General features: G+C 40.5%; 1 protein-coding gene across 1 annotated transcript in view; it reads right to left on the bottom strand.

Moving 5' to 3' along the window:
• Positions 1–1,155: 1,155 nt before the first annotated feature.
• Positions 1,156–12,500, bottom strand: part of LOC136838951 (sericin-2-like) — an 82,983-nt gene continuing 71,638 nt past the window's right edge. The window contains exons 2-3 of the mRNA XM_067104647.1: positions 3,956–4,816; positions 1,156–3,362 (exon numbers count right to left, since the gene is read on the bottom strand). Of these exons, the coding sequence (XP_066960748.1) occupies positions 3,259–3,362; positions 3,956–4,816 (965 nt within the window). The 3' untranslated portion in view covers positions 1,156–3,258. The remainder of the gene's footprint in view (positions 3,363–3,955; positions 4,817–12,500) is intronic.

Here is a 12,500-nt window from a genome sequence, read left to right on the forward strand (position 1 = left end):
GAAGGTGATCAATGAGAATGTGAAAGAACAGAATTCTTAGGAACGCCGCTAGAGACAGGGACAATTGCAGACGTTGCTTTGCCAATAATTAGAGAAGGAAAGAAGTTACATATAGATCTTCAGAAATGCTTGTAAATGGAAGGTGTTAGGCCAGAAGTTGGAAGTTTGGCTAATAGACCCTTAGTCCAGACTTGGAAGACCTGTAGAGATGCACAAAATCTAGTGAAATAGGCCAAGTTATCAACGAATCTTGCCACATGGAAACCAAGGTGTTTAGAATGTGTTGTCCCAGTAATAGTAGGAATTAAACCAATAGAACTGCAGGTAGGAAAATTAAAGTGGTCACCATTCTCCCTTAGGGACTGGATGAATCAGTGCAGAATTTAGTAAAGCAAAAAAAAAAAAAAAAAAAGCAAAACACAGAAGTAAGTGCGCGTGTACAGTAATACGATCTGGGTCAAATACCTTGAAATCTTTCAGAATTGTAGAACCCTGCAGACATTAAGGGCGCATAATATTAAAGGGGACAGACGATTAGGGAGTGGATAGCGTATTAGGATCAAGAGCGTTAGGATTCTGCTGTGAGAAGATTGCTAAAAAATGGGAGGCAAGCTTTTTCATCAGGAGAGAAATTCATAGAATCATGCGCGCGCGTGTGTGTGTGTGTGCTTTAAACAAGCATACTGTATTTGTGTTTTTCAAAAATAAAGAATAGATAAGCATGAAATGTTCCTTATAAACTAAGAAGATTACCGTTAACTTTACGAAAATGCTGTCCTGTTGTGCCGAGGTGCAGTATCCGTTTTATAGTAACCCATGAGATATGCGTGATGTAGCTGTATCCGTAATTCATAGCGTAATTCATAGCGTGGTAAAAGTAAAATCTATCGCAGATTTTCCGGAAGGAGTCGAGGCAGCAAAGGCTGTGGTAAAGATCGAAGGTTTTGACGTCTCCTGAAGGGGACGAGCGTTGCAGTCGATGTTCTTTTTTATGTTTTGTCGTATTATGCTCGTCTTGAGCATAATAATGACAAAACATAAAAAAGAACATCGAAAGTCACGAATTGTCAGAGAAGGTCGAGTTCCTTCTGAAGATGAGAATCGCAGTGGAAGTTCAACCTGTTCCAATATTTTTTCATGGTGGTGAAATTCGCATTCAGTGTTGAAACTTTTATTCATGAAAGGAACAAATAACATTTTACACAACTTGTATACAAAGTGAAAGGAATGCTCAAGACATACACACACTACCAACAGGCATTAATACAATAATAATTTAGGTAAGACAATATACATTATATACACATGAATTCTTCCAATTCAACAGTATCGCCCTAAATTGTATAGGCCTAGTTATAATACAAAATCATCTGAATTATTTGAATTTTCTCAAAGTAATAGTTAACAAGCTTGTTAACCAGGAAAACCAGTTCTAAGATTATTAAAATCACAAATTATTGGTTATAAAGACTGCGCAATATACAACACTCTATAAGCAGTAAAGACAATTCTGTCGAGATAAAAGAATTAACAAATGCGAAAAACTTCATTGTTTTTATTCTTAAGTAGTTAATGTAAACAGAACATCAACGACATTGAAATACCAGTTTACAAAATCCATTATGAAAGGCTACAATAATACCTTTGAAATAAGAGACGAGTTTCAGAATTACAGAATTCTGAAACTCTTTGTAGGATCTGTTGTTCACAAAATATTTGTAAGAAAGAAATCACTCATAAAATATGTAAATACTACCAAGCTCATTTTGGCTATGAAATTTCTTTTTTGTATTTATATAAAAAACGAAAGTAGGTGGATAGGTCACACACGTTCACTGTTCAGACATTAAGCCTAATCTATATAATAGTCAATTCAATTTTCTCCTGGTGATTATATAAGAATAGGGACTATCCAGACAGAATGGTTATTGTACCTATAAATCCCATGAGGACCCTCAATCATGAATCTTGGGTTTTATAGAGTGAAGTAAAATTATTTATGGCAGATAAGTTTATGGCCTTCGTACATAATCCCCATAGGTGTCTTCTGCTGATGATGTGGGAGAGACCGTAGCTTTTCAGTACTGCTGCCCAAGCTTTATATCTTTGTAGTATTGCCGTGGAAACTTTATTTTGCAATATTGTTGGAGAGAATATAGCTTTACAATTTAGCTACGGAAACTTTAGTTTCACAGTTTTGTTGCAAAAACTTTGGGCCTACAATATTGTTAGAGGGACTTCAGTGCCACAGTGTTATTGAGAAAACTCTAGCTCTGAAATACTGCTGCAAAAGCTATGCCTTGTGTAGCCATGCAGTATTTTGAAAAACTATAGTTTTACATTGTTGGACAAACTGTTACTTTACAATATTAGCTTCTGTATTAACTTCAAATAAGTTTTGAAATTTTACGAATCTGTCTTTCCGAAACGCTAAAACCATTTTGTAAAAATGAGTATAAAGAAAATCTTTCAATATACTGTGATTTTTCTTTCTGAGCATTCGTGACCCCTCGTGACTACATTGCAGAATTAATATTTTTATCCGACAGAATCAATGCTACCTTTATGATACATGTAACCCTGACTTCTTTTTACACTTTCTATCTTGAATTTTATTGCAAGATTTCAAGGCTTCTGCAAGAGAAAGTTACTGAAAAGGAGTATATTTCTTGCACATAATTAGTCATCTCGTTATCAAAATCGTTCTTAGGAAGGTCTAGAAAAGGCATAACACTTGGTACATCTTTTGACTAATTTCTGTTCATGCTTCGTACAGTAGAATCTATGAAATCCTGAGCATTCAACCTTTCTGTTACTCCGGTTGGTGCTTTTTCAAGTTTTATATTTTTTTTAAAAGCTCATGTAATAAGCACAAAGAATTCATGAAAATAACTAGATTAACCATAAAATTATGATACTATACAATATTTGAATAAAAAATTGGACGGTTATGACAACAAGAGAGAAGTCTAAGCGATTTTGAACATGGTAGATGGCTCATAATTTGTAGCGCTAGTTGTACCTCTCTTGGTCCTCAGCAGTGAACAGGTATAAACTCGAGACCACATAAGAAGAAATATAATCACGTACACATATAACGATACAGAAAAGCGAGATGAAAGCGTAACATTTAAGAAACAATCTTACATTTGTAGGAGATACCATGTCAATTTCTTTTGGACGGAATACAGCATCAGGACATTCACCAAAGTCACCCTACTCTAAAAGCACTACTTTTCCCAAGTTCTCCGTGTAGCGCTACAGGGTGTAGCCGATAGTGTCCATCATCTGCGCTACCAGCAGCGTCATCAACGGTGGCATCACTGCAATCCACATTAGTATGGAGGACAAAACCACGGTCTCTGTAGGAAGAAAGATTCGTTGACAGAAATGTCATTTACTGGAAACCACTACGAATGAAAACTTAAAGGATGAAATTTCTTTAATTTTATCGTTGTGAAATTACATGTAAGGGAAACCAGAATAATAAAATAAACATAGTGATCTGTATTTCTCAGAAGACTCATCAAAATTTGTATGTGTCAGATTACCAGGTGCGTTCCGTGATTAGAGAACTAAGATCTCATATTACCATTTTCATTATTATTGTTGTCATTTTTATAATTATTATGTTTTGTTTTTAACTTATATTTTCTCATACTTATAGATATTTTTAATATTTTCTCATACTTATAGATATTTTTACTAGGTTAAACAGCATATTTTTACAATTCGTCTTGTTTAGCTGGTCCACACCAGGCTTTTTTTACCGTTAAGTACCTTACCACGTCTTACAGGCCGCCCAAAACCAAAAGGCCATGCTGGCATTGGCCAAGGCCAGCTTAATTTAAAGCCAACCACCAGTTTATACAAGTCATGCTACTAGTGCATTGCAATGATATAAACCTCACTAAAATGAATGACTAAATTTAGCAGGGATCTTAAAAAGACTTACGGGAGTTATTCCTCGTGGGATTTTTATTGGAGACATCCTTGCCGCCTGTTCCTAAAGCACTTGGAGAAGATTCCTGCTTACTCGAGGATGACCCAAATCCTGCAAACCCGCCAAGCTGTAGGTTGACGTCTTTGTTACTGTTGCCCTTGGGTATGTTTGGGGTGGACTGAGAGGAGGAAGAGGAACCCAAGTTTGATGATGAGGAGGGAAAAGATGAAGAAGAGGAAGAGGAAGAACCTGGGGCTGACTGAGAAAATGAGGAGGAAGAAGAGGAAAAAGAGGGAGAAGAGCCAGATGAGGAGGAGGAGAAAGATGAGGAGCCAGAGGAAGAGGAAAATGAAGGAGAAGAGCCAGTCAGTCCATTTCCAGTGAGCCCATTTCCAGTGAGGCCATTTCCAGTAAGTCCATTTCCAGTGGGTGGCCGTCCGGACTGTGACACCCCCTGTGATGAAGAGATTGAACTGCCACTAGTAGCTCCAAAGGAACTGGTATAACCAGGTAAGCTCGAGCCTCCGGAGTTAAGTGAACTCTCAGAGTCTGCGGGTGCTACGGCAGGGAGACTTCCAGGAAGGCTTCCAGGTGGACGTCTAGTTGCTCGGGGTCGAGTGCTTCCAGTGTTACTGGAACCTTGAAACTGGATAGTATGGTCTGTATTCAGTACTCCGTGTGAGATACTAGACGGGGAATTTTCTGTATTGATGTTTGAATGCGAGTTGTAGACATTTCCTGTGAATGGCTGAAGGAGGGATTGCCCTGACCCGCTGCCCCTCGAGGGGTTCATCGAAGGCGTTTCGGGTGGCGGGCTTGGAGCTTCGCCACTTATTGGCTGTAGAAGAGATCCTTGGCGCTTGGCTTCCGTACCTGGAAAAAGAAGAAAAATAAGTTATATTTCTGTTATGTTTGATGTCCTTTTCCACCCATAATTATCATAGGCAAAGAGTTCAGTACAGCCGTTAGCTAGAACATTCTTTGATAATTTCAGCTTCTTTCGATTACACCGTTTTGCATAATTAGGCTGGTTGTCAATAATTATCGTCTTATTTCTCGTGTAATTGTAAAAAATGCTTTCTGGTGTAACCTCTGAATTCCACATATGTGGAAATGTCTGGTAATAATTCACACTTGACTGTAGGCATTTTTCCTTATCTTTATGTTCTGTTATACTGTAGTTATCTTTGGGAGTGTTAGTCTTAGTTGAAAAGTTTATATCATATGAAAAAACTATTCACTTTTCAATACCCTACTAAACTATACATTTTTATGTTCTTACTTTTAATTCTTGTCCCAACTAATGATTTATGCACTGCCATTATACTCTTATAGAATCATTTTCCTTTTATTGCTTAAACACTTGAATCTGTTCATTTATATCTGAAATTGCGCAGAAACTTTCAGTACTGAAATACATACCTGAGAACACCATGTAGTTCGCAGGTATGTATTTCAGTACTGAAAGTTTCTCGTTAAACATGCAACAAAGTTTGTTGTCAAGATCTCACATTTAATTCTTCTTCTTCTTCTTTTAACGTGCTTTTTTCCCATTTCTGTATGGGGTAAGCACGATGCCTTCTTTTGAAGGACTTTGATTTGGCTTTGGGGGTAGACCGTAGTCTCAATCGACTGCCCTGCCTGACATTGGGCGACCCCGGTAGCATATGGTACATGTATCATACCAGACCCAACGCCCTTTCTCCCAGCAGGCGAGAAGTTGTTGCGCAGGTAGGTCGAGAGTTCGAGACGTGTGAGATGTTTGTTATGTTTTAGAAGATGTTGGAGTGGCTTTGTTTTGTGTGTGTATTTAGTCTGTAACACCCATTTGCTTTTTAAGCAAACCTATCTATTGATTACATACATAATCCCGGTGTCTACACGGATAGCAAAGTGTCTGCCTCTCTGATCAGTCGGCTGTGGATTTGAACCCGCGCCACAGACCTCCTCTGAAGTCCAGAAGCTGCTGCTGTGACCGACTGTGCCATCAGGCTCCAAGATCTCACATTTAATTAAAAAGTTTAAAATCTTAAAAGGTAACATCAGTTAGTCACAGGCAACTAACTACGTGACAGTCTGTTGTTTACAAGCATTACACTGTAGCGAAGGCATGAGTAAGAGCTGCGTCTACAAACTTACTAATTTATGCAAGACAAGTAGACAAGTCAAGAGCTCTTGCGAGCGGAAACGTAGTGCCTGACATAAGGCAAACAAAATAGAGATTAACATACATTCAACTGTGTTTGTTTGAGAATGGAAAATGGTACATAAGTCTATATACAAGTTATGGACAGAGTTCTGATAAATACAGCTGGAAAGCTGGCATTGTATTGCTTCCAGTAGGAATGATACATTTGACATGACATGATTATGGACGGTAGTATATATTAAAAAGAGTGCATGCTGCTGGCTGTGTTTCTTATATACGCGTGCCCGGCATGCATGTCAGGAGATGTTCGCTGTGAGGAGTGGATGCCCAGAGGGCATGAGTTCGGGTGGCCAGGTAAGAGTGATGATTGTGTAGGTCCATGTGGGACCCTACAGGACTCCTCCCCTTAGAGAGGCCTACGGTTGTAGGTCGGTGTCTGCGAGGTATGCTGGTTTAAGTCGATTGGTGGAAACCTAGACAGTTCTACTGTCATCTGGTAGTCTTTGGCTCTTCTTTGGTTGACCTGGTATGGACCCTAGTAGGCTGGGGAGAGGGGGTCTCTGTGTGCGCCCACTCGTATGAACGCATATTTCACATTTTGCAGCTCAGAGGCATACATTTTTTTTGGCCATGTCGTAGGTCATCTTGGCGGGCATTATCCATTCTAATGCTTTACAGATGTCAGATGGGGATGTCAGGCTTCTTGGATGTTGAAAGATGTCTGCCAGCAATGTTAATGCTTGTCTGTACAGGGCCTCTGCTGGAGATGTGTCAAATGCTGCATGTAGTGACGTTCTCAGGCCCGGTAGGACCCAAGGTAACTCTTTTCTCCAGCTCCCGCCTTGACATCTGGCAGTGAGTGTTGCTTCCAATGATCGGTGTAGCCTTTCGATGATGCTGTTGGCTTCTGGGTTGTAGGTTGTCGTGTGCACCATCTTTGTGCCCAAACTGTCTATGAGGGCATCCCATAAACTGGATGTGAAGTTGGCCCCTTATCATTTGTGATGACATGTGGGACTCCATGTCTGCTAACCCCTCCTATGAGAGCTTTCACACAGCACTCGGCCATCTGTTGCCGTATTGGTATTGCTTCTGGCCACCTGGTATTTCTGTCAATGATGGTGAACAGGTATCTGTACCCCTTGGAGGTGGGTAGAGGTCCCACTATGTCGACATGGATGTGGGCGAGACAGCGGTGTGTTGTGCGGAACTCTCCTATTCCACTCTCTACGTACCTCGTTACTTTTGACGTCTGACACGGAAGGCATTGTCTTGTCCTCTTTTTGATGTCGGCTTTCATTCCCCACCAGATATACCATTCTGCTACAATTTGGGCAGTTGTGTAGCCCGATGGGTGGGGCAGAATGTGGGCGAGATTGAAAGCCTTCCATCTGAGACCTGGTGACAGGTAGGGATGAGGGCCTCCAGTACTTGTTTCGCAGGTGATGGTTATCTCTCCATTGTTAATAGATAGTTCACTTCACATGAGAGCGGGGTTGTCCTGCTGCAGTCGTTGTGGGTCCTCTTTGTCTTTTTACGCCTCTGCTATTTCAGGATAGGCTATCCTGTTCTGGACGGTGTTGGCACAGTTTGTCAACAGTGCACCGTCTATGGTTTGAAGACCCCTTCAATTACTTGATGGTGCAGGAGTGTTCTGCTATTGCGCACAGGTGATGCTGCTGCCGTGCTGACAATGCATCTGTTGTTTTTGTCAAGGCGTGTTCCAAGGGTTGGTGGTCCAATTGTATGACAAACTGTCGTCCCTCTATCACGTGGTGGAAGTGAAGGATGACTTTGTGGACTGCCAGAAGTTCGCTATCAAATGTGGAGTAGTTTTGTTCTGCTGCCGTTAACTTTTTGCTAAAAAAACGCCAATGGTCGACGGCCATCATCTGTTCTCTGCTCCAGTACCGTGCCCATCACCAAGTTACTCATGTCAGTTGTCAAAGTGAGGGACCTATGGGGTAGAGGAAAGATTAATGTGGCTGCAGAGGTTATTGCCTGCTTTGCTAATAAAAATGTATTATCTTGAAAATTTGACCAACAATTTTTTGGACTTCCCTTTTAAACAGTTATAAATTGGTCTCATGATTTTAGCAATATTGGGTATAAATTGATGGTAGTAGTTAATTAGTCCTGAAAATTCTTGTACTGCTTTGATTGAGGTTGGTGTTGGGAAATCGGTGATTGCTTTAGCTTTTGCTGGAAGGGATTTGATGCCATCTGGGCTTATTTGGTCCCAGAAATTCCACTGTCAGTTTTGCAAGCTCACATTTGTCTTCTTTTACTACAAGTCCATTTTCTTTGAGAATTTGTTGTACCCTTTTGACGTCTTTTAGGTGTTGCACTGTCTTCTCTATGTCTTTCTTTGCTAATGGAACTTGGAAGCATCCCTTCAGTAGATCAAATTTGGTGAAGACTTTGGCGCCGTTCATTTGGTTGGTGATGTCTGGTGTGTTCGGCAGTGGATATCTGTCGGGCTTTGTTTTAAGGTTTAGCTGCTGATAGTCTCCACATGACCACCATGTTCCATCGGGTTTTGGTACCACGTGGAGGGGGATGCCCATGGGCTGACGTCTTTTTAGCATATTCCTGCCTTTTTTTTTTTATTTCCCTGAATATTTGTTTGGCATGGGCAAGTTTTTCCAGGGCTAAGCATCTGAAGCAGGTGTGGACTGGGGGACCTTCTGTTTCTATGTGGTTCTGGATGTTGTGCTTTGCTGGTTTGGTTAAGGGAGGGGTCTTACTTCTGGCAGTGGGGTGGCTGATGCAATGGGTACGGTTTGTGGTATCCACTGTTGTGGTGATGATGCAGGGGCAGTTTTTGGGATCAGCCATTTTGATGCTACATCCACCAGCAGCTCCTAAAGGTGCTAACATTATGTCTGCTGTGATGAACGACCAGCTATAGTCCTTCCTGTTGAATGACAGTTTCATTGTCCAACTCCTGTATATCTTGAATGGTGCTCCGCTAGTGGTAGATACGTGGATGTTGGTGAGTGGGGTGGGTTGAGTCATTTTTGTGGGCTGGCTGGCACAAATGATTTGCATGTTCCCTTGTCAACGAGGAATTCTGTGTTCAACCTCTCGTCCTTTATGAAGAAGCATGTTGAACCTTGGCATTTGTACCTGGAAAAAAGATGGCAGTAAGCAGGCTCAGTTTCTCTTACGAGGCAACCGGTCTGCTCAGCACTGAAATTTAGTTGTTTGGGTCGCAGATGCGACCTTCTTGCATATTTTTTAAAACAGGCAGCCTTTGTCACATTTGTGGGCCTTTTTTCCAAATCTCCAGTGGAAGAAGCACATTCCCTCTGGTGGTTCGTGTTTCTTGTTTGGGGAAGCTCCATTTGTGGATAGGGGCGGTCGGTCCCTCTGGGTCACTGTTGGATTCCGTGTTGGTTGACTACTGGGATCGTTGTGCTGCTGCTGCTATGGGTGGCTGGGTGGGCTCCCGCTGTCTTGTGGGCCATGTGTACTGCATCGACCAATTTTAGGAATTCTTCGATGGGCATGGTGGAGGCGTTGGACATGGCCACCACTGTTTGGCGGGGGCAGTTTTGTAAGGAGGACCTCTCTTGCAAGGTCCAGGGTTGACTCAGGTTGGCTGTCTGCAGCGGGTAGCGTTATCAGCTGCTGCAATAGCTTGTGGATGTGCAATGGCTGCTCGTCTCCTATGGCTGCCCCCACGTTGTCCAGGAATTTCTTGGCTCTTAGGGTGGGTGGCATGCTGAAGGATGACTTCAGCTGATCCTTCAGTGATTCGTAGGTGACAGGGGTTTGAAGTTCTGCAAGCCATCCCGCGACTTGCCCGAAAATGTTATCTGACAGGAATTCGAGGATGGTGTTTGCTTTGTGTGCTAAGGAGGTAATTTTCTTCGATCGGAAGATTGTCTCCACCCTGAAGAACCAAGCTTCTGGGTTATGTGGCATGAATAGCGGCTGACATATGGAGGCGGCGGCAACAGTGTCGCTGGAGAGGGTGGCATCATTGGGGCTGGCTGGGCTGGTCATCTCCATGGTCACCAGTGTAGCGAAGGTGTAAGTGACTGCATCTACAGGCCTACTAATTCATTCGACAACAAACAGACAGGTCAAGAGCTCTTGCGAGCTGAAATGTAGTGCCTGACTCAAGGCAAACAAAGTAGAGATTAACATACATTCAACTGTGTTTGAGAATGGAGAATGGTACATAATTCTATATACAGGTTACGGGTTCTGATAAATATAGCTGGAAAGCTGACATTGTATTGCTTCCGGTAGAAATGACACATTTGACGTTACATGATTATGGACGATAATATACAATAAAAAGAGTGTATGCTGTTGGCTGTGTTTCTTATACACACGTGCCCAGCGTGCATGTCAGGAGATGTTTGCTGTGAGGAGTGGACTTCCGCAGGGTATGAGTTCGGGCGGCCAGGTAAGATGGACGGTCGCGTAGGTCCATGTGGGACCCTACAACACATTACAAAAACTTCATGAAAATGCTTTTGTCCTAATTACGTGAGATATTTTTCTTGGAAAAGGTGGCGCATTACTTCAGAAATGTTTTCATTATGAAGAAATTATAGACTTCAGCTAAGTGCAATTATCTCATTTAATTCAGCAGTATATAGAAAAAAAGGGTATAGTATTGCGTGAGGAAACTGTATGTGTTTACTTCAGTTTGAACACAATCACTAAAACATTCTACTTTACATTTTGTCTATTAAGATGTACCTTTTGTTCAGAAAGGATAACGAATAACGTGATCTGACAGCAGTGGTCGTTTGTCTCAGACACATTGCCATCTTGAGTATTTAGTGAGTTTTGAAGACGGAAACAAGTTTAATTCACAAAATAAATTGATATAACTATCACTCCTACTCCGTATCCTGTTCCTAGTTAACCTATCGGTACTTGAGTAACATTACTTCCTTACACCCTGTTGAGATCAAGTGGTATTATACACACACACACACACAAATTACCGCTGATATTGCAGTAATAGACTCAGTTTAAAGATGAAATTAAATTACTTTAGTAAGTCTTTAAGAAAAGAATCCAAGTCAGTTTTACGGCTAACTGTTCAGTTGAAATGGAATATATATATATATATATATATATATATATATATATATATATATATATATATATATATATACAGTATATATTTTTATATATAGTGTATGTATGTATGTATGTATATATATATATATATATATATATATATATATACATACATACATACATACATACATACATACATACATACATACATACATACATACATATATACATACATACATACAATGCATTTGAAACAACAATTTATTGTCATTACATGAAACCACACGTGAAGCTAAATAAATAAGTTTCACCCAAGTAATTTTATACCCAAACAGTGAGTTTAGGTAACATTTTATCATCTAAAGAATCCATACGAGCCTTATTTAAAATGGCTTTTCTAGTTTACAGTATATGGTTCATGCATAGTTGCTACGCTAGAACAGTAGCCTTAGCATTTCATTAAGATGAAGATGTACACTGTCTTTTGTAAGATTTGTATCTACTGAATACATGGGGGAAATAACAGAGGTTGAATTCTACTCTCACACAGCTTGTATCTATGGAAATGAAATTACTTCTCCGAAATCTGTCGGGAATGTTGTTACCCTAACTACAACTCACTAAATAAATAAATTCAGGAGATCCTACTTCGGAAGTAATTGGATATCTTAGCATTCCTATATTAAGTCGAAATTAGCTATGAGCAATATGCGCAAATTTGCAGCAATCTTTTAAGTAAAAAAAAAATTCCATCTATATACCATGACAAGCTGATACACATGAAGAAATAGAGCACGAGAGCTTAAATTTTGCGATACAACGCATCCGCTTTTGGAAAGAGTAAACGAAAATAATTACTTATACAAATGCAATACTTTCTTTGTGACCGGTAAATAAGACATCAATGAATTTAAAAGGCAAGCGTTTGATATTGAATGAAGTTTGTCCGTACACACTTTTACAGAGGGGAAAAAAATAAAGTCTCCCTCTTCTGAACAAGACTCTGGGATGAGGCTGCTAGACCCGTGCGCTTTTCTTGACCCCAGCCGGCGCTGGTACCCATTCATAGGTTTAAGTCAGCTGGTGGAGACAGGTCGGGTTCTGTCCCGAGACCTTGCGAACGAGAACACACTGCTCTACCATTGAGCATCTCAGAAGATACAGTCAACAGAATTGCCTAACTTTGACTTGAATGGCCTAAATTCATAACATAAATGCTAAGCATGTGAACTAAAGAAGATTTAAAGGAACATAAAATTAAGAAGTGACTGAAGTTACTGAAACGTGGATGCAAAGAGCTTTTGGTAAGTTCATATAAAATAATACTGACACTCAATAGGCAAACAACCTTAACAGAGT

Source organism: Macrobrachium rosenbergii, chromosome 1 (assembly GCF_040412425.1).
Source record: "Macrobrachium rosenbergii isolate ZJJX-2024 chromosome 1, ASM4041242v1, whole genome shotgun sequence".
NCBI classification, from domain to species: Eukaryota; Metazoa; Arthropoda; class Malacostraca; order Decapoda; family Palaemonidae; genus Macrobrachium; species Macrobrachium rosenbergii.